Genomic DNA, 23,032 nt, shown 5'->3' on the forward strand with positions numbered 1-23,032 from the left:
ATATCTAAAGATAGCTTTCTAGTAAAGTTCCCTTGTGGTGGTTAAGTTGTAAAGTGGATTAAAATTTTGTTTTTCTTGCTAATGGTCTGATTCTATTATCTATGTTGATCTTGTGTCAACTCATGTGGAGGGATTGGTCAGTTCCATTGGGGTCCTATTTTTCTTCGTGAGTCATTTAGCTGCTTTCTTTTTCATAGCCTCAGATTGTTCACAAAACACTTTGAGGTGTTCATGAATCTGTTACTAGCTCTAAGGTATGTACCTTGGTCTTTTTGAAGGAGGTCAGTATTAGTGTTTTGTGTTTGAAAGACAATACCTTATTTTAAAACAACACATCTAATTGAGATGGACAGACATGTAAATAAGTGATATGGGCTGTTCCCTCAAGGACCTTAAAAATTTACAACAGACAACGCTATTATAGGCACACATGTATTTGAATGTAGCAGGACAACAATTTTAAAAGTCTCTACTTATTGTGAATGCACTAGAACCATGGTGAGAAATTGGTTGGCTACAGGAGTCTCTCTAGCCAGCACACTGGTTGAGCCACCCATATCCCATTGCCCTTACCACTTCAGTGTACGTTGGACAACATCTACATTTCTTTGCCTGAGGACTTTCTTTTTTGCTATTGTGCTAGAATATTAACACTCCTATTCTCCCAGCTGCCCTTAACCAATGACTGAGGAAAGCTGGTCTATAAACGTCTCAGTGCCCTTGCCTCTCAGGTGAGCTAACTGTGGGATTTGTGTTTTACACTACTTTGCAAAAATTCCCCATGGGATTAGGCTCCCAGAGAGATGACTTGCTTGATAGTTTATCCATTACTGGCTGCTCTTTCTTCATTGTCTCATTTTTGTACTGCCTTCCTTCCATCTCCCAAATGAATACTTGTACTTGAAACTTTGTCTTGTGATCAGGCAGGGTCTGCGTCTCAGGAACCCAAACTGAGACAGACTCTATAATTTCCCTTTAAGCATTTTTTTTTTGTCATCTTCATATGAGCATCTTATAAACACCCTGAAAACTTGGGTGCTATATTACTTCTTGAAACATATCATCCTGTTTCCTTCATCTAGCTATTCACCCATATTTTACCTAATGAGTTAGAATTTAACTAAAAGGGTACACTGTCATGCCAGCTATCCTGTTTGGTTGTTTTTCCAGTGGTTGAACTGGCTTTATGTTAGTCGATTAGGTGACTGCCTATGTGGTGTGATTTCAAGTATCCCAGCAAGCCCTCAGTCTTCCTCGACGCTTCCCCCAATTCCCATAAAATATCATTTCAGAGAGAGGGTGCATTATATCCCTCTGTGGGTTGGTCTGTGTTAACCCCAAATTAAATATATTGTTATACAAGTTAAATTCTGTAGTTTCAGTAGATTACAGCATAAAGGCAGCCCATAGCACTTACATATCTAACCTTTTTTGCCTGGTAAAGCTGAAAGTGCCACGAAACACTGCAAGCCTGGAAACCCTGTCAAAGGGGAAAAATAGTCCCTAGAATACCTGGGTATGTCAAGCCTGTACTTTTTCTAGAAGCTGTAATATATATGGCTCTTGTGGTAGATTTAGTCATGAGGACTCAGATGGGTGAAAAGCCACAAAGTCTCTGGCTGCCACTGCCCTAATGAGCTAGGGCTCCTCCTGCTGTTGGATAATGAGGAGCCTTCTCTCTAGCACCTCAAATTGAGACTGGAAATATATTTTCCATAGAATCAGCATGTTTTTGTTTTTTTTTTAATTTTATTTTTAATAGAAAAGTCTGCAGTTAATTTGGATTCGATTCATACAATACATTTTTTTCCAAATTAGATTTTATTAATTACACAAGTAAAAAGTGATTTATTAGTTTTCATAGAAATCGCAGATGAAGCTGAAAACCAAGGTTTATTTTTAAAACAAAATTCAACAAAGCAAAGGCCTTGTGTCTACTGTCTACTTATCTGGGATTTTCATATTTCTTCTCACATAAAAGTGTCAAGTCTGGATTTCAACTTTTGAATGGAAGTGAGTTGGTTTCTATTCATTGTACTTGAGGATCCCATAAAAAAATTTTTTTCTCAAAAACATGTAAAAAGTTAGAGCCTAACTTTTTTATACCTGTGGTTATACTTGGTTTATAATTAATATTCAGATCTGCTAATTTTTTGTTATGACTGTATTATATTTAAAAGTTACTACTTAATTCATTTTAATGGCCCTTGCTTAAAATATCTCAATTGAATTATCTAAAAGCAAGCTGTGCATAGTTAAATGCATTTGTCATCTGTGAGAAATCGTTTGCCTTTACATTGGCATCAAGTACAGAAAAACCATTTCATTATTTAAGGCTACTCAGTTTGTTAGCAGTAAGAAATTCCATTGTTATAGAACTTACTTCAACTTGATTTGTTGGTAAGTATATTAGATTGACCTGTGAAATGGAAATTTGCTTAATAGGAAAACCATCTTTGGATACAGCTCCTAAGCCCAAGAGAACCCCCAAACAGAAAAAAGTAGTAGAGACTGTAAACTCCGACTCAGATTCAGAATTTGGCATTCCAAAGAAGACTACAACACCAAAAGGTGAGGATTATCTTTGTATAACTCTTTAACATATGCCATGTGGAAAAGATTTTGTTTCTTCTACTTTATTGAATTTAGAAAGGCTCGGTGCCTATTTTGTTTTAAATTGCTTTAGTCCTCAATAAGCAGTATGTCTAAGAATCAGTGCAGAGTTAGAGTCCAAAGGAAGTATAGCAATTTAGTCCAGTCACTTTGTTTCACAAATCAAAAAATGGAGACTCAACAAAGTTAAGTAAGAATACCTAAGAATGGTTCAAGGACTCCCGGTAGCCCACTTACTGGAAGTTGTTGTTAAAAGGGCAGATTAGGACTCCACACTAACTAAAGCATAATATTCAGTGGAGTGGGCTAGATCTAGGACTTTTAGATGAGAACTTTTTGATCATCTGAGAAATGAAATAGCTGTAGTCAGGACCATGCAAAGAAACCAGTACCAATTGGTCTCCCTGGCACCTCCTCTTTGGTTCCAGAATTTGGAAAGCCCTTAAAAATACTTTGAAAAATATACATGTAAGACATGATATGCTCTGAGTATAACTGCTCAGCTTTTTATTCAGCTGAAGAATACTGTGATCAGTGTGTTTATTTTACTTCTTAAAAGGGGTGGTTGGAGGTGGGAGGGGGGAGAGGGAGGAGGGAGGGAGGTTTCGGTGATGGGACATAATAATCAACTAGCATACATTATACGAAGTTATACGAGATCATCTGAGAAATGAAATAGCTGTAGTCAGGACCATGCAAAGAAACCAGTACCAATTGGTCTCCCTGGCACCTCCTCTTTGGTTCCAGAATTTGGAAAGCCCTTAAAAATACTTTGAAAAATATACATGTAAGACATGATATGCTCTGAGTATAACTGCTCAGCTTTTTATTCAGCTGAAGAATACTGTGATCAGTGTGTTTATTTTACTTCTTAAAAGGGGTGGTTGGAGGTGGGAGGGGGGAGAGGGAGGAGGGAGGGAGGTTTCGGTGATGGGACATAATAATCAACTACATTGTATATTGACAAAATAAAAATAATTTAAAAAAAAAGGGGGGGGGTGGTTGGGATAAGGATCTACAGACCTACAGGGAAACAGGGAGAATAGGAGGGTGGGAAAGAATCGTAGTGACTGGGGAGATCAGTACTTAAGGTATGCATGGTTTGAAACCTTTATAAATTCAAAAGTGCTATTCCATGGAGTCATTTGATCAAATGTGACAGATCCTGAGATCATTTAGGATTTCTTTTCTCACTAGTACAATCTAGTAGATCATAGCTCTCAAGGAATATTTAAGAGTTAGAATTGCAATTTCTATTTTCTCTTTCATTGGCATCATTGTGGGGTGGAGAACATTTGGCTACCAGTTAAATCTTACCTTTTTCTCTTTCTCTTCCAATGATGAGAATAAGAGGTTTGGTAGGTGAAAAAACTGCTGCATGTGGTGAGTCTAGGTCTGAGAAGGAATATGGATTTGAAAAATTACTTCATGATTAATCCTGGGTGTTTTATTCTAAGAGTATGATATTCAAAGTGGGATCTGAAGATGGTTGTTACTAGTCTGTGATAAGTAAAATTGAGAATAAGCATTTTAAACTTAACATTGTAATAATTTGGTGTTAATAAAAAAGCATGTAATTACTTTTTTAGTAATTTGTGTTTTATTGTACTTTTAAAAGTACTACTGGCCCATGACAAATTGGAAATTAAAAAAAATATTTTTTCATCACATGTAATTTCAGGCCCAAGGACCATGTATACAAAATGCAAATGTTTTCTGTATCAGGGTCTTGGTTATTAAAATTTATTTGTCTCTGGAACTTTCCCACTAGTTTAAATGTATTTGTGAAATCCTCTTTAGTCATGTCAACTCCAGAATTGAAATCATGCTGCCAAAGATTGCAGTGCCCCGTTGATTGGGCATGCCAAAGATGTAAACTATAATGTTTTGGCATTTATCTTTTTATATTGTACTTACCCTTGGGAGAAAAAAATCTTTTGTATCATTTTAAGGTAAAGGCCGAGGGGCAAAGAAAAGGAAAGCATCTGGCTCTGAAAATGAAGGTGATTATAACCCTGGCAGGAAAACATCCAAAACAGCAAGCAAGGTAATCAGGAGTATCTTTTTAGTGCATGGTTTTTTGAAGGTGATCTATAACTTAGTTTGCTTATTACTACAGTGTCTTGTAATAGCTTTAAACCTAGCATCTGTTATCAATAGGGCCTTATATATGGTCAAAGAATTATCCAAGTATAAATTTATATAATTAGGACTATTTCTTGGATAACAGTGTACTAAGAATTAACCTACATAGTCTTTCATTTGATCCACTGAGCTGTAGTAGTTATATGCTATGAATATTAGACTAAAGAAATAGTCTAAAGATATTAGAGATAGTCTTGAGTCAAAAATACAATAGTTGCCCCTTATCCTTGGAGGATATGGTCCAAGACCCCCAGTGGATGCCTGAAACTGCAGATAGTACCAAACCCTATATAGATACTATGTTTTTTCCTATACATGCACACCTATGATAAAGTTTAATTTATAAGTTAGTTACAGTAAGAGATTAACAATAACTGCTAATAAAATAGAACTATTATAACAGTAAACTGAAAGTTACGCCTAAGTTCAGTATAATGAAAGTTACGTGAATACGGGCACACTCTCTCTCTCAAAATACTATAATATTTTCAGACCATGGTTGAATACAGATAACTAAAACCACAGAAAGCAAAACTGCAGATAAGGGGGAACTACTGTGTTATTTTTCATATTGAAGACTGTTTCTTTTAAACTAGGATTAATTTGGCCAGGGCTAGTTTTTGTTTTTGTTTTAATATTTGACTATGGCTATTTTTCCTAGTTAGTCTGATCCTTCTCTAGAAATATACTCTTTCTCTTTAGGTAAATCAATGACATCAGCTGCCCCCCCCCCTTTTTTTCTTTTCCTATTGAAACTTAAAAATACTAAGCATAGATTATTACAGCTTTATGCTGCTTTCCAAACTGACCTCTTCCATCTAGTCATCTTCCATGCCTCTGGTCTACCCTGGTAACTCGTCTCTGCATTTTTATAAATACATATAGTATGTACTATACACTGTGCATGAGTCTTGTTTTCCTGCCTGAATTCTTGATATGTACTTACAAATAGGAGAACTTGAACTTTTACTAATATCGGCATTGTGCATACTTGTTGGGTAATATATAATTTCAGAAATAATAATGATGTTGCATTTTTGAGGCTATAACTTGGTAAATACAAGACCCCCAAGGTGGCAAATTATTGTATCTAATATTTTTACTTCCAAAAAATGATTAGGTAACTAGTCTTACACTTAAGTTAGCATTATAATTCTTATTTTAAAAGTACCATTATTTATAGTACCTTGTAAATGAAAGTGTAGGGAATAATTCTAAGTTCTTAACATTAGTGTTTTTTTTTTTTCCTTTTTTAAACTTTGGGCTTTTAAATCTATTTTTTTTTCTCTCTTTTTTAAAATGTCTAGAAACCGAAGAAAACTTCTTTTGATCAGGATTCAGATGTGGACATCTTCCCCTCAGACTTCACTTCTGAACCACCTTCTCTGCCACGGACCGGGCGGGCTAGGAAAGAAATAAAATATTTTGCAGAGTCTGATGAAGAAGAAGATGTTGATTTTGCAATGTTTAATTAAGTGCCCAAAGAGCACAGAAACATTTTTCAACAAATACCTGTGTTGTCTCTTTGTCGTCTCTGTCTCAGACTTTTGTACATCTGGCTTATTTTAATGTGATGATGTAATTGATGGTTTTTTATTATTGTGGTAGGCCTTTTAACATTTTGTTCTTACACATACAGTTTTATGCTCTTTTTTACTCATTGAAATGTCATGTACTGTCTGACTGGCTTGTAGAATTGTAATAGACTGCCGTGCATTAGCACAGATTTTAATTAATTGTCATGGTTGCAGACTAAAGACCTGCTTTTTGAAATGAAATTTAAACATTAAAAATGGAACCGTGTTCTCTGTCTCTTTATTAAAGATGAAAGTGGAGTAAAAGTTCCCACACACCTTTAAAATAAATATATTTTATTCTTTGCCAGGAGACTCCATGGAAAAAAGGTAAACAGTATATGAACATAGAAAGCATTGTTAAACAATCTCAATGTACAAACAGAGCCAGTGAAAGTACATCACAGACTTGCTAATATATAAAAAAAAAAAAAAAAAAAAAAAAAATCCCACTAGTGCTTAAATGAGAACTAAGAAACTGACACTTGTATCTGTTAACCACTCTACCACAGCTTTCACTCTGCTTCATAGTGATTGATTGAACAAGGTCAAAGGAGGCAGATTCTATGCCCTTGCCTTTGGGAGTTGATGTTAGCCCCTTGGCATCAAGAAGGCTGGAAAAAAATCCCAATATCAGGCATGAATCAGGAAGAACACTATAGTTAGTTACATGGTCTAAGTGGTAGACCAGCCTGCTACTTATCCCATGAAATTTCCCTAATGGCTTGTGAACAGGTAAACAAAAACTTATTAACACTGAGAAGTGTTTCTGCCTTGGAGGCTATAATTTTTGTAAAAATGTAGTATCTTTTTTGTTTTTTGTTTTTTTCTGTGTAGTTATGTCATTAAACAAGTAATAAACCACTTCTTTTAATTTAAAGTGACATTAACAATTGAACAAATAATGACTTCTGATTAACTGAACTGGCAGTTACATTGATACAGAATTCTCTTCTGCTAGTGTAGTGAATTTGTATACTTTTACTGGGCAACATGAAATAAAAGAGGCAGTTTGAGAGCATCAAAAAGAGCAAGGACAAGCTTCCATACTAACTAAATTAGAATATCTTTAGTCTTGTCATACTGTACGATAGTCCTGTTTCATTAGATTGATGTCTTGATTATTCCATGAAAGCAATTTTTTTTTTTTTTTTCTGACTGGTAAGGGGATCACAACCCTCGGCACGATGTGGCCCGCACCACGCTCAGCCAGTGAGCGCACCGGCCATCCCTATTTAGGATCCGAACCTGCGGCCTTGGTGCTCCCAGTGCCACACTCTCCTGAGTGAGCCACGGGGCTGGCCCAGCAATTATTTTTTTGAACCTTTCTTAGGTGGACATGTACAGTAGTCTTTCATAACCTTGGTGTCTTGGTTATTTTGAGTATGCAAGACAAAAGGAAAGCACCAAACATACAGTATAGAAAGAACGGAGCCATACTTCTGTATGTACAAAGTCTTCAGAAACTTAACTGGGGTAAATCATTTTGACTCGGTCTTTGCCATGCAATCTTGAATGTTCAAATAGGAAAACAGAAGCTTTTAACTAGTTTCTGGTTGCATGAAATGGCTGATTTTTAGAATTTGAAAAGTTTGTATTTCTAGGTAAGTTACACAGTGAAGAGTATATATATCTATATATATCTATATATATATAGATAGATAGATACATATGAAAATGTCTTGGTCCTCCTTGAATTTTAACGTATTTTCAGTCCAAAAACTAAGCAGCAGTAAAAATGTTTTTTCTTGCATTTTAAATCCCGGAACTGAAGGTACTGAGGAATGTCTGAAGTAGCTAGAAAATGTCTTATTGCACCAGTGGTGACTGACTGACCCCACTGTTTTCCACTGAGCTGGGTGAGATGCTGGGACTGTGCTCTGCTGTGTTCCCACTTGAACTTGGGGTCAAGGGTTCATGTCCTTCGGAATTCTCCAGCATTTCCTGAATGAGAGGTGGCATTGATCCAGGAATTTCCATTTTCAAGGTAATTACACGTTCTGCACCTTTTAAAAAGAGATAATAGAAATCTGGTTAAGGTAAGGAATTAAGTTGGATAACCAGGGACCAACTTTCCTCTGTTATAACAAGGATGTTTCCTCAGACTTACTCTTGCTTATGAATGAGTTATAAAATGTAGATATCAAATGGCTTTTATCTTTGTTGAAGAGTCCACTTGTTACTGTAGCTCTCATAAATATAAACATAAATGTATTTAGAATGGGAATTGCATCCATCAAAAATCATGTTAGTGTACTGTGAAGTCAGAATCAGATCAGGTTCTTAACCAGTTCTGGGGCACAGTATATTAAATAGAGGGTCTTTTTTATTATTTGATAGAACTTCATTCATCTTTTATGGAAGCAACAACTGATACCAGTGCTCCTCTTGATAGCAGAAAATTGTGCAAACAATTCCTCACAGAGGCTATTCTAATTTTACAACATTAAAACATTTTTACTTTATGGAAAAGCAGCAAAGATGTGGTGACATATTTAAATTTGATAGTTCCATGCCTCAGTTGTCTTCAGGAGACAACATAATTTACAAAGAGAGATTCCTAATAAAAGACCAGAAAGAGTATATCTTGAAAATGAGCCAGTTGAAAGAATACCAGTTACCCAAAATTGGAGAAAGTGACTTGAGTAATAAATGTGCAGTGATGATCAACAACTTGACCTAGCACTGCAGTGTCCAATACAGTAGCCACCAGCCACATGTGGCTAGTTAAATACAATTAAAAAAACAGTACCTCAATTGTATTAGCCACATTTTAAGCGCTTGAGAACCTCATGTGGCTAGTGGCTACTGTATTAGACAGTACAGATTATAGGATATTTCCATACTCATGGTACATTCTATTAGATATCACTGGTCTAGCTACCTATAGTATTGACAGTATTAAGTTAAACAGCCTCACCTTTTAAAAATCAAAGATATCATATTCATAATTACATTGCTCAAGCACTGGTATCTGCTGTTTGCTTCTACTCTTAATCCCATGCTAGGGATGAATTTAGAATGTCTGAAAAAACCTCTTAGAAGGGGCTTGAGAACTGAGACTCCTTGTCAAACAAGTTCACTATGCTTTTAAGCAATTTCTGAAATGTAGAGTTTGTTCTTTGGTTCACCAAGGTCTTCAGGGACAGAGTACGATAATGGGAAAGGAGAATAATAAATAATAGCACATTTGGTACCAGGGATAGCTGCTGAGTTGTCTCTCTACATAGAAAAACCCCACTCTAACACTCAACTGTGATATGGCTCTAGGCACTTCTGTAATTGCTTGAGTTGCCACATGAACTGAAAATCACCAGGCAAAGAATATTTATACCTCTCAGGAAGGGAAGCATTCCTTTGCTGAGAAGTGTGCAGATGTAAATCTGCCTGTACACAAGAGAGCAATGGCTACAATGATTGAGAGAGAAACTTAACCAATAACAATTACCGTATTATTCATTTTTCTTGAGGTTTGGATGTTCAGGAAAAATGAGTTAAGTTTACATAAACCAGAGATGTGTGAAAAGCTGGAATGAAATGTATAAAACTAGAAAATTAAAAAGCCTGTCATATAGTACATTTTCTCGAAAACAATGTTTTTCTAATCAGTCATCTGAATTTTAAAGCTCTTAATCATCTATTAAGATCATTGAGTAGGGTAAGATTTAAGATTTTTCTTTCCTACTTTTTCAAAGGAGTAGTACTATTTAATTTAATTCCTTTTGATTTCAATGAAAAGTGAGTTCCAAAAAAAAAAAAAAAAAAAAAAAAAAAAGCTGTTATGCATCCTGAATTAAAACATGGGGTAAAAACAAACAAATAAAAAAAACATAACCGAGTAAGGGTCCATTTCATGACTACAGCTCAAAGCCTAATGACATACCTTTAGCACTGATGCTACGGAGATCTGTGATTTTCATTAAGATCTTTGGAAACATGTGAGGCTTGCTGGGTCGTCTTTTTCTGATATAAATTTTTAGTGCTTCCAGCAATGGTTCTTGTAGCTTATCTACTTTTGTTGGTTCCTCAAGGTCCTGGCGGTCTAGATACCAGGAATAAAGTATTAAACAATTAGTATCATCAGGACAGAAAGGGTTATGCACTTCCCAGGCTAGAGGATTTCTGCCTATTTCCACTCTTCTTTGTTTCCTTGTTCCTACTATATTATGGCTTCATTAATTTGATAATTCAATCACATGTACAAATTTCAAGGTATGTGCAATTGCTTTAAGCAACGATACTTGTCTAAAGCTCATTTTGATGGCGGGTTGCTTTTGTCCCAGGGCAAGAATTACCTCTCATGACCAGAAGGTGTCACTACTGAACTGAATTGAAACAAACCTTGGACAGGATGGTTATAAAACCAAGTTAAATGTGCCCCTTAATTAAAACCATTACTTTTTAGCCACTTACGAGTCAGCCTCCTGTGAGCCACTAGGGGTCACTACAAAGAAGAAAGCCATATTTATCCAATTTCTCCAAGGGTTGGGATAACTTGTATTCCCAGCTGTTAACAAGCAGCACATATAAGTCCCTTGGGTCATCATTAAAATGTCCCTAGGCAATTTATTTGACAATATAGTCTGATTCTGCCTTAAAAAAAATACTTGTGACAGAGAAATAGCATTTTTGCATTTATTTCAAAGAAGGATCCCAATAATATAATTATTATTAATTTATAACAATATGTAAATATATGAATGTACTTCAAGAAGTTTGTGGAAAAATAGAAGATGCTATGAATTTTTCCATGAACTTTTTGAAGTACCCTCATACAATAAAATAAAGCCATGTATGTCTGGCTTTATTTACATGTCTTTTCCCATGCAAAATAACTCCAAAATGTAGATAAGGAATTTCCCATAAATTACGAGTTGTTCTTCATGGAATCTCGAAAGGGTTTTCTAGGTAATTGGTATACCTCCACAGATTAAGCAGATGGCACTGAGAAGGCCTGTTTCTGTGTCATCCATTTCCAAAGGCAGGAGCTGGTTGGCAAAGGTGAACACAAGGTCAGTCAGAGGACCAAATCCAGCATTGTGCATCTGAGTTCGATTTAGGGTAAGGCCATCTGAAAAGGTCATGGTGTCTTGTTCTGGGGTATACCTGGTACAAATTCTAAGAATCTGGAAGAAAAAAAGAGCCATATTTGATGGATCATCTAAGCCAGCCTGTCCTGAGAGCATCAATCAAATGTAAGCAGGAAATAATGTGAAGATTTCCAAGGAGCTCTTGTATCACATGGGCACTGTGCCCCCTTTCAGATGTTGAATGTCTTCTCCAGCTTTTTCATTAAAAGACTACAGAAGTCAAAACACAGGGACTGAAGTTATTTAAGGAATAATAAATAGGACACAAGAAATTCTGAGAAATATCTTTATGTTAAAAGTAGTTCACCATTTGATTCAAATAAACATTTACTGAGTACCTACTTATGTCCCAGACACTGTGACAGGTGATGAATATGATTCTATTACATTTTTTTTTACAGAGCATACAGACTATCAAAATTAAACAGACAATATCTACCATTTACTCAATGCCTAGTGTATATCAAGTGTTGTATATACACTATATTCAGTCTTTCAAACGACTCAGTAAAGTGGATTTTATTCTTATTTTACAGATGAGGAATTTAAGGCTCAGAAATGGCCCACCCCATGTGCCTTTGATACATAACCCTGCTGGCCACTCTGGGGTGTCTGCAACCAAGGAGATTCCTGCTTACTGCACTGTGCCTGTAGGCCCCACTCAAGAGCATAATAAACTCAAAAATGCCTTGCTTCTGTGTATAGCCAAACCTGTATCATGTTCCCACTGTCCTACTGATGCTAATTGTTGCTAAGGGGCTTCATGCATTCCAGAGCACTTACCCACCCAGAACCACTTTTCTGCACCAACAACGTAAAGGGTCTCTGCTGACCAGGTTTCCATACTCAACTTTTCTCTCTGGGAAAGCCTCAGAGCTGCTTGAAGCACAGACAGAAGTTAATCCCACATGGAGAGAAGTGAAAAATCCAGTAGGATGAGGGAGCTGGGAGTTTTTTCCAGATGCTGGTGCTATTTCACTGGGTGTAAGCCCCCATGAATGTCCACCTAAGTGTCAACCTCGGGCCGGACAGATGTGATCAGAAAGGTCTGCATTCTTCCTGTTGCAAGGCCATATGCAGAGAGGAGTGCCCCTCTGAGGAAGATCCAAGCCCCCACCTTATGAGAGAACACCTTATAGTAAAGCCTACTCCACCCTGCCCATATTCCCACTAGGGCTCCTAAAACAAGAACTTCTATCAAATCTTTCCCATTGTTAGGGTAAGCCTTTGCTGGTGGCTTGGAGCAAGGACACTGTCCATGGGGCAGACTGTCCTATTTGACCAGCAGATGTGATGAGCAAGAGCCTCATATCCTCTGGACCACATTAACCAGGGGTAGGACTGTTGCTCATGTGTCCTTGCTCTGGTGTTCTCTGAATCTCCAAAAAGACAATGAGCCAGGAGCCTGCCCTCCTCCTATGCACAGGACTCCAGTGTGAACATGGAGGAAGGTACCAGGAAGCCCTGTAGAGTGAGGGTGTGGGAACTCTTGCAGTACAAAAGTCTGACTCTAGGGTCTTATTGGTTAGAACCCGAAGGGAAGGGTTAAGGATTAACACTCCTCATCCCTGACATATAATAGTAGCTAATGTTTTACTGACCACCTACTATATGCCAGGTCTGATGCTAAGCACTTTAAGGTATTACTTCTTGTATCAACCCGTGAGGTAAGCAGTACTATTTCCCCATTTTACAGATGGGCAAACAAAACCATATAGCTTATCCTAGGTCACACTATTACTAGGTAGCATGATTTAATTGAAGCTATCTGTTTCCAGAGTCTGTGCCCTTAACCATTGCTCCATAGCTGCCTCATTCTCTTTTCATGCCAATATACAAACCCAGACACCTCTCTAAGGTTAGAAGCCCTCTGGCCCAGTACTGATTTGGATATCAGCCTCATTTGTCCCCAGCACACAACCTGCACGGCTACTGGTGGCCTACCTGGTATACAAAAGCACACAGCATATGGCCCGGAAATAGAAACCTCACATTATATGGTGCTGTGTGTCAAATGAGTCCCCTAAAAGTTCATGTGTTGAAAACTCAAGCTCCACTGTAACAGTGTTAAGAGGGTGGGAAATTCCATTATGGTATTTGAAAGGTGGGGCCTTTGAGAGGTGATTAGATTGTGAGGACTGCCCTTGTGAATGGACTGATCTGTTCATGGAGTAATGGGCATGGTTCTCATGGCCTTAAAAGGAGAGCAAGTGAGGAGGTTAGCTCTCTGTCTTGCTGTGGAGTATTCCCACACAGGAGAAGGCCCTCACTGGATGCACTCCTTGGATTATGGACTTCCCAACCTCCCAAACTGTAAGAAATACATTTTATTTCTTTATAAATTACCAGTTTCGGGTATTTAATTATAAGCAACAGAAACAGACTAATACACATGGGTTGAGGCAGTTGAAATTTCTAAATCAGGACATGTCCTCAAAGTTCTTAATGTTCCTATTGTATGATCAAGTGGCACCATGAGCTGGAAAGCACCTGATCGTGGACATGAGTGGTTACCAAAACATCACAATGATTTCTCTTCATGGGATGGGTGATTCTTTTCACCTCTCAGATATTTGCCCAAGGACTTCTCTGAGCCAGCCCAGCCATTTCCTCTGGCTCCCCAATTGGCTGACCTGTTTCATTTCATCTATGTAGCTGATGGGGTAAGCAGCCATTCCCAATGTCAGAGCAAGAAAGAAACTCAAAGGTCACTGTGCATAAGCCTTACATTTCCCCTGAAAGCCCTGGGAGGTAAAGTGCACTGCCCAAGATCACACAAACAATGGTGCCAGAGGCTAGAACACAGGTCTTCCAATCCCCAGCCTGATATTCCTTCAACTATACCTGGAGAAACATGAGGAAATACTGCCTATGCAGGGAGTTATCATGTGACGTCAAAGTTAGTATGCTCAACATTTATGGGCTTAAAATCTGCAGACATGTTTCTAGTCTGGAATCAAATAGGTACTAAATAAGTCTTTGCAGCTTTAGCATGCTTCTAAGACATGAGTACGCAAGATCTGTCCCTGCAAGAGTAAAAGAATCTGGGGATTGTTAGAAAGGAACAGAAAACAACTCACTTAGAAACCCAAGTCCAAACTACAGCACACAAACCCTCTAACTACTCTATTCTAAAGGGTTTTCTTCCTCAGAACCTGGAAAATATTTGGATCCCGATGAAACATTAAAACTACATCTGTCCTGTTGCCTTTCTCTCTAGAAAGTTCAAAACTCAAACCAAATATAAAATGGTACATCCAGAGAGGAATGCCTGAGAAGACTGACTACTCAATGTCTTCTTTTATCTAAGGAGCTTCCATCCCCTGACCCCTGACCCCTGACCCGCCCCAGCCCTGAAATGGGACAGGCCCAGCATGCAGCACGCACCCTCCTTACAGCTTTCAGCTGGTCCTGCCTCTGGAGAAAAACCAATACTTTCATTTTGTCACACTAAAGTCAAATGCTGGTAGCAACCACCAAGTTCTTCTCCAGGATTAAAACATCTTTGTTTGAAAGGGGGTATCTTATCTAAAAAGACCAGCACACAGGCCCCACAAGATGGGTAAAAAATAACCTAGACAAGGCTGACTTACCCAAAGAGGACCCTGCAGGACAACATAAAGCTCCTGTTGATGGTCAAAATTGATCCTCCTCAGGGTGAAAAGAACCCTCTCTTCCTGCCTTCAGCAAAGACAACCGTGCACCTTTCTACTGCTTTTGATGGGCGTGTGTGTGCTGTGTGCTTCCTGGGAGCAGCCTGCTTGAGATTTGAGTATGTGCAACCCTGGAGGTAGAGCCAGCTGCCATCCACCACGCTGCCATCACCTCTTCTCTGGTGAGGGCTTCTTAACTGACCCCTTATTTCCACTCCTGCTTGGAGACCTTATCATCAGTCTACAGCAGCCAGAGCATGCTGTTCAAAACATTCATCAGAGAGATGTCCCTAGCTACAACCTCCCTGATGGCTTCTAGAATAAAATCTTTACTTCCTTCTGTGGTCTACATGGCTTCCCCTTCCACGCCAACTTCAATTCCTCCTGCTTTGCCCTTGCTCATTAACTTCTGGCTTTTCTGGCTTCTTTGTGAATCTCCAACAACTCACTGCCGAGGTAAAGCACCTGCGGGTCCATCTGCCTTCACTGCTTCCCCCGATCTTGATGTGGCTGACTCCTCCAGTCCAGAGCTCAGCTCCCATGTCACCTCAGAAGGGCAGTGAACATGTGTCCTAAACCCACTACTTTCTATCATGCCACTTCCTGCCCTCCCCTCTCATTTTTTTTATTTAATATGGAGTAAAATTATTTTAAAAATCAAGATATGATGTGTGGTGGTTTTAAAACAGTTCTACAAATTCTCTGATACTACTCTTTCTTTAAGGAGTGGAGCTTAATTCCCCTCCCTTGAGTGTGTGCTGGACTTAGTGCCTTGCTTCTAGTGAATAGAATATGGTGGAAATAACAGGGTGTGACTGCTGAGACCGAGTTATAAAATGCATCATGGCCTTCTTGTCCTTGCTTGCTCTCTCTTGAATCTCTTGCTCTGGGGGAAGCCGGGTGATGTGCTGTAAGGACACTCATGCAGCCCCATGAGGGTACACAGAGGAAGAGACTGTGCCTTCTCGTCTATAACTAGCACTAATCTGCCAGGCAAATGTGACAAGCCACCCTGGAAGAGACCTTCCAGCCCCAGTCAACCCTTCAGATGACTGCAGCCGGGGCCCGTGTCTTAACTGCACCAGCTTCACGGAAGGCACTGAGCCAGAACCACCCTGCTAAGTCAGAACCAGATTCCAGACCCAAGGTGACCATAGGAGATAATAATCCTTATTGTTTATAATGCTGAGCTTTGTGGTAATTTGTTTCACGGCAGGAGATAATAGTACAATATATGTACCTTGAACTGTATACAAATTTCAAGATAACTTAATACATCTTCCCTAGCTATATACCTGTGTAACCACCACCTAGCCTAAGACATGAATATTGATAGCACCTATAGGTTCCCTTGGCTTCACTCAAACTTCCTCCCCCAAAGTAAACATTATGTTGACCTCTATTACTATAGGTTAGTTTTGCCTGTTCTTGAACTTCTGATAAATAGAATCGTATGGTATATTCTCTTTGGTGTTTGGCTTTTACTCTCTTGACATCACATCTGTGAGATTCATCCATGTTAGGGCGTGCAGTGGCAGTGTGGTCTTTTTCAGTGCCGTGTAGTATTCCCCAGCATAAAACACCGCCCTGTTTTATTTTCCTATAGCACTGATCATGATCTGAGCTTACTGGCCTGTCTTCCTTCTAGAACATGAACTCTGAGAATGAGATTGCTCTTTATCTGTCTTGCCCTCTGCTGTGTCTTTAGCATGCATCTAGGGCAGTGTCTTCCAAATAGTAGGTGGTTAATGAATATTTGTTAATAAGCAAACTGGATTCCCTCATCAGACTCTCTCCCACTTTGTAAATCCTTGAGGGGGACATCCAGGGATTGCTCAGTTTTTAGGAAAAGGAGAAAGCTCAAATGGCTCACCCATCTTGATCTGTACACTGATGTGGTTTGGCAATTTAAGAGTGGGTCCTGATCTGATTTGACTATTTATCCCAAGTGCTTGTGGGAATGTTTAAGTGGTGATAATAATAACAATGACACACACAGAGCACGTAGCACCTATTGTGATGAACTCATGGGAACAAAATGTTTTCCCCAGTATGACCTGTTGCCAGCCTGCCTTTACTGAGAAGGAAATGCCAGTGCAGAAGCTGGAGTCCCTTTTACTGTGTCTGCTTTCTATATCAGCAATCTAGTAGCCACAGTTGTTTTAAAATGTTAAGAGAAACAGGTGGAATTATTTTAATAATATATTTTTTAACCTAATATATCTAAAATATTTTTGTTTCAAATATGATCAACATAAAAAATCATTAAGGAGATATTTCACATGTTTAAATACTAAATCTTTGAAACCCAGTGTTTATTTTGCAATTACAGCACCTCAGACCAGCCACAGTTGAAGGTATTCACAAGTCACAGGTGACTCGTGGCTACTGAACTGGACAGCACCATTGCAGACGCTATTTCTTAGCAGCTCAGTACTAGACAGTTCACAATCTGGGCTTACTCAGTACTGATGATGATGATGATGATGATGATGATGGTAGCTTATTTAAAGGAGCATGTAATTAATTAACTCAATTCTCCCAACAACCTAATTGGGGAGGAGCTACTATTATACCCATTTCACTGATGAGGTAGTTGAGGCTCAGAGAGGCCACTTAGCTTCCTTAAGTTCATTCAGCAACTAAGTAGCAGAGCTGGGATTTGAACCCGGGGAGTCTGGCTGCAGAGCCACCCTCTTAACTGCTACACTGGCTGCCTCACAGTGACTGCTGGTGACTGGCAGGGCAATTGCTCCACAACCACAGGTGAGTGAACTGAGGCTCAGAGAGACACAGGACCTCCTCATGATGGCACAGGTGGCCAGGCCCAACGCTGGTTTGCTCTTCTCCAGCCTCGGCTCTGGTCTCTACTGAGTCCCGAGGAAGGGAGTGGGGAAGGGCAGGTGCATGTGGAGATGGCCCTCCATGGCTATATAGCCACATGGTCTCCAGGACCTCAGGAGCCACAAATCACATTTTGAAGTCACCCAGGCAGTCACTTTTGCATCACCAGAAGCAAGGTACTGCTGTGACTGGCATGAGAATGTTTTCCTTAGGGGAAGTTGTGGAGGACCAGGGAGGCCATGTGTCCCATAGGGAAACACCTCACATTTGAAGCTTGCATAGACGCCATATTCAGAAACCAGCACATAGGTTGGGATTTGAATTTTGACTTTTAATTCATTTGCTCATTCATCCATCCATTCACCCACTCACAAATATTCACCAAATGCCTCTTTTGTGCCTGGAACTCTGCCACAGAGACCAACCCAAACATGGCTCCAGCCCTCCCTGAGCCAACAGTGCAGGGTAGAAGACACTGGTAAACACACTTCTAATTGCACTGTGTCAAGTGCAACCAGAGACCTGTGGTGTGGGGTGGCATCGAGTGGCTGGCCAGGAGGACTTTGCTGAAGAGATGGCATTTAGGCTGCTACAGGAGCAGGAAGAAAGGCACGGGGAGGGAGGCACTCCATACAGAAGGAACCCAGCGTGCAAGGCTCCAGGTGAGGTGAGAGCTTGACTGAAGCTCGAGGAAGTGACAGGAGGTGAGCGAGCAGAGAGAGAAGCCCGGGTGAGGTGCGACAGGCTGGCAGCTTCTGCCTGGTGAGCAGACACCAGCAGTCCTGCTTCTGAGGTTCCAGCTGTGAGAAGCACAGGCCACGGCTCTTTCCCTGGTGACCCCTGCAGAGCCACGAGCCCCGGTCAGGAGGACGCTCTTGCCTCCTCTCCTGAGCAGCAGGAGAGCACCACCTACCATCCCTCTGGCCTCCCGGCTTTCTGGATCATTCCACCAAGGGGGCTGACACTAAAACTCTGATTCACTCGAATCCCAAGTGAATCACTATCCCTTGCTGTGTTCCCACACAGTTTAATTTCATTGTAAAAAAGATAGCTTCTTACTGAGATCTCCACCACAGTCTTTAAACAAATCCTGGCAAAGCAAATTACTTTCTCATCAGAAAATTGCTTGAGTTTCTCTGCTTTTAAAGGTAATTTTGGCCTCCTTTATCCAGAGGCTGAAACCTCCCTCAGGGGAGCCTTATGGGCCTTTGACTTCAACTTGGGCCTCAGTCGCCTCATCTGCAAATGTAGGTAATAACATAACCCCCCAAGTGGGTAGTGAAGCATAACACTAGTCACGTGTAAGGTGACTGAGGCTACGACGTGCGAACACTGCTCCAAGCCCTGTGAGCCACCTCATTTCATTCTCTCCAGATCCTGAAAGGAAGCTTCTATTATCCCCTTCATTTTAAATATGAGGAAACTGAGGCTCAGAGAGGGGGAGTAACTTTCCCAAGGTCACACAGCTAGTAAGCAGCAGAGCCATATGTCGAACCCAGGCAAGCTGGCTTCAGAGCCCACAAGCGTGGCCATGACCACCAGCTGGGGCAAGCCACAGTGGGGCAGGGTCAAGGTGGAGCCAGGTTTGGATGGGAGAGAGATGCCGTGGTAAAACTGGCGGCAGGTCCGGGCTGAGCTCGACTGCAAATTCCAGGATTGCAGGGACTCCCCTCTTCTCTCCACCATCCTGTCCCCTGTGCCTGACACATAGTAAGTGCTCAGTAAGTACGTGTGCGAATCATTACTTCAACCAACATTCATTCAGTACCATATTACAAGACAGGGTGAACGTTTAATCAAAAATCAGACCACAGAGCCCCTCTGCTCAAAACACAGCGGTTCCTCAGGACACTGAGAATGAAGTTCTGTGCGCTCCAGGCCCCGCTCCCTGCCCTTGCTCGCCCTGCCGGGCACACTCCCTTCCTCAGGCCTGCCAGGGCTCTTCTGCCCAGGGCCTCTGAACGCCACTCTCTCTAGGTCCCCTACTGCTCACATACCTCTCCTGTCAGCATCTTCCCTAGTTCTGGCTCTTTCTGTCCCTTCCTTCAGATCTCTTCAAAGGTACCCTATGTCCCTAACTGCACAGAAGAAACCCCGCAGCCCCTGCCCACCTGGGCCACACTCCAACCCTGGCCTTGCTTCTGTTTGTCTTTGTAGCTTGTAAAGACACTGTCCCATCTATTTATGTGCTTGCTTACCATCCGTCTCCCCCAGGAGAGAGAAGCTCATCTCCATGAGGGCTGCGATTTTAGTCTGTCTGGTTACTGCTGTGTCCTCAGAGCCTAGAACAGTGCCTGGCACATAGCAGCTCCTCAGTGACTACTTGCAGAAGAAAGGAAAGGAGGAGGAAGGCAGGGAGAGGAAGAGGAGAGAAGCCAGAGTCAGACCACCTCAAGGGTTGTTTGTTTTTACGATTTTTACTTTGAGTTGAGAGAGACTTGACACTAACTGCATGCAGAGCAGAAAAGGCAGGAAAGAGCGCAGAGTGGAAAAGGGATACAGAAGATAAGGGGGATGAAGCAAGAAGGAAACAGGGACAGGGCTCAGGTGAGGGGACCACTCCTGGGGCTCCCTGCTTGCCCTGAGCCCGGCCCAGGATGCCACAGCTCCTGGGTGAGGAAGGGGCACAGGATTCCACCTGCAGTGCTCGTGAGGCACCTGCCTGTCTTCACAGAGACATCCTGGCTACTTGGCCCCTGTGAAAAAGCATGAAGCTCACAGCTGGGCCTCAAATCTCACCCCAGTCTCATGAGGGAAGCCTGGCAGTGGGTCCACACCGAGGGTCCCCACCACGCAGAGGCTGGCGTGGGAAATCCCTCTGGAGGGTGATGTGACAGGGAGCGAGGGCAGATAGGTAAAGGCTTTCCCTCCCCTTCTACCTGCTCCAGGAGGGGCTCCCACCTGGTGACATAAATGACCTCTCCCCCCAGAGCCCTGGCTGCACATGCTGCGCTGACTGCACCTCCCCAATACGGCGCCAGCCCCACAAGCGTGCAGCCACAGATGCATGGCCTTGTGTTGTTGGGAGGCCACAGATGACACGAGGGTTGGCTCTGAATGGGTGGCGCTCAGTTAGGGCTGGTGATCCCTGGGACAACCTCAACTTTCCTTTCCAGGGGCTGAGAATAACCTCAGCCTCTCTGTCAGTCAGTCTGGTCTCTCTGTCTCACTCTATCCGTACACCAATGGCTGAGATAAGAAGATTCTCCCAAACAGCTCAGCCAGTTGATACTCTCATCCAAAGATGCTCTTTGAAGTTGTGCATTTTCCAGGATCTTGTGATTAATTGCCTTTGCTACAAATTCTTAGAAATGAGCTCTTGTCTGGAGCCAAATAAGTATTCCTTCTGCTTTGTCTCATGTGACTGGAGGTCTTTGGCCTTCCCTTACTAGGGCATTTTCCTCCTCTGACTGTTGAACCCCAGCCCAGACTTCTAGTCCCCATGAGGCCAGGAAGGAGTGGCTGAAAGTTTCCTGACTCCGGCCTGACATCCTCAGCTGAACATCTACTACACACTAGGTGCTCATATCCATTACCATGTTTACTCTCATTTAACTAATCACCTTATTTAATGCCTCATTGATTTATATTTCTATTTTGTACATAGGTAAACTGAGGCTTGGCATGTTCCTAGGTTCATCCCGGACCTTCTGACTTTATGAGAAGGAAACACACCAGCCGTGCTCTCAGGATCCCTGGCACCTGCAGGTTTCTGAGTAACCATCACCACTTTTCTCAAGTCCAACTGCAAATGGCAGGACATGTGAACATTCACACTTCCTGCACAACCACCCCATCCAGGGTCCTGAGTAGGGCTGTGTATGTGCGTGTTTAATTAGAGTAACACTATTTGCTTCACAGAATGGTTTATCCCCAAAGCTATGAAAGATATAACAAAAAGAAAAATCTATGCTTTTAAAGCACCTCAAAAGCTAATTCTACTTTCTCTGTGGTCTGGTGCGTCCCTGGGGGCCGGTCTCCCCTTCCACTTCCTCCACAGGCCTCTCTGCACACACGCCCCCAGGCAGGACATAGAGCCCTCTGCCTCTTATGGGAGCTGCTCCCCAATCCAAGGAAATAGTCCCAGTCAGAACTGGTTTCTCCATCCCTGAAGCCCCCACCAGGGAGAGAAAGGGTGAACATCCAGCCAGCAGGAGCCTGCAGAGGATGGGGTGTGACAGTGTCCTGACCTTCTCTAAGGCTCTAGAAGCTGCAGGGAGAGAAGGGCAGGGAACCAAGGGACATCAGGGATCCCCTTTGTACAGTTCAGGAAACTGAGGCCCATGGAGGTGCTATGGACTGAATGTGTCCCCTCCAAAATCCATATGTTGAAGCCCTGACCCCAATGTGATAGTATTAGGAGATGGGGCCTCTGGGAGATTAGGTTTAGATGAGGTCATGAGGGTGGAGCCTCAGTGATGGGATTAGTGCCTTTTAAGGAGATGAAGGGACCAGAGCTCCCGCTCTCTACCCCATGAGGATACAGCAAGAATGCAGCCATTTGCCATCAAGAGGAGAGCCCTCACCGAGAACCCCACCACACCACGCTGCCTCCCTGATCTCAGACTTTCAGCCTCCATAACTGTGAGAAATAAATGATGTTTAAGCTGCCAATCTCTGTTACAGCAGCTTGAAATAAGACCAGAGAGAATTGGTTTTCCCAAGGCCACAGACTAAGGTGTGCAAGACTGGGGGGTAGGGTGGGGTGTGGAGCGGAAGTGCTACTGCACACCTGCAGTCGGTTCAGCCTGGAGAATCTCGATGGTCTTTCAAATGCCTCCAGGGCTGTTCCATGAGATTTGGGGCATGGTGAGTGTGAGGGGCAGGGAGGAAGAGAGTCACTTCCCAGCCGGATGAACTTTCTACGATCGGGTCTGGCCCGCGTTGGAAGAGGTTGCCTCGGGAAGCAACAAGCAGGATGCCAGGAAAGGCATGTGGCTAGGACCAGGTGGCCCCTCTCTCAAGATCATGGGGACGGTTTTCCTACACTGGGTAGAGAGGGTGGAAGGTTCTGTCCAACTCTAGGGGTCCTGAGCTTTTGGTAATCAAAGTGAGTTTGTGCAGGGAGGATAGAACTCCATGTTTGAGCAGGGAGGCAGCAGGAAGTGAGCTG

General features: G+C 41.7%; 2 protein-coding genes across 3 annotated transcripts in view; one reads left to right on the plus strand and one right to left on the minus strand.

Moving 5' to 3' along the window:
• Positions 1 to 6,561, plus strand: part of TOP2B (topoisomerase (DNA) II beta 180kDa) — a 44,975-nt gene extending 38,414 nt beyond the window's left edge. Inside the window, exons 33-35 of the mRNA XM_008580297.1 lie at positions 2,446 to 2,571; positions 4,566 to 4,660; positions 6,066 to 6,561. Of these exons, the coding sequence (XP_008578519.1) occupies positions 2,446 to 2,571; positions 4,566 to 4,660; positions 6,066 to 6,233 (389 nt within the window). The 3' untranslated portion in view covers positions 6,234 to 6,561. The remainder of the gene's footprint in view (positions 1 to 2,445; positions 2,572 to 4,565; positions 4,661 to 6,065) is intronic.
• A 1,018-nt stretch (positions 6,562 to 7,579) lies between these two features.
• The window catches only part of RARB (retinoic acid receptor, beta), a 163,512-nt gene continuing 148,059 nt past the window's right edge, over positions 7,580 to 23,032 (minus strand). For both annotated transcript variants that reach the window (XM_008580298.1, XM_008580300.1), the window contains exons 6-8: positions 11,254 to 11,458; positions 10,216 to 10,374; positions 7,580 to 8,338 (exon numbers count right to left, since the gene is read on the minus strand). In XM_008580298.1, coding sequence (XP_008578520.1) covers positions 8,142 to 8,338; positions 10,216 to 10,374; positions 11,254 to 11,458 — 561 coding nt within the window. In that variant the 3' untranslated portion in view covers positions 7,580 to 8,141. The remainder of the gene's footprint in view (positions 8,339 to 10,215; positions 10,375 to 11,253; positions 11,459 to 23,032) is intronic.

Source organism: Galeopterus variegatus, unplaced genomic scaffold (assembly GCF_000696425.1).
Source record: "Galeopterus variegatus unplaced genomic scaffold, G_variegatus-3.0.2 Scaffold2062, whole genome shotgun sequence".
Taxonomy (NCBI): Eukaryota; Metazoa; Chordata; class Mammalia; order Dermoptera; family Cynocephalidae; genus Galeopterus; species Galeopterus variegatus.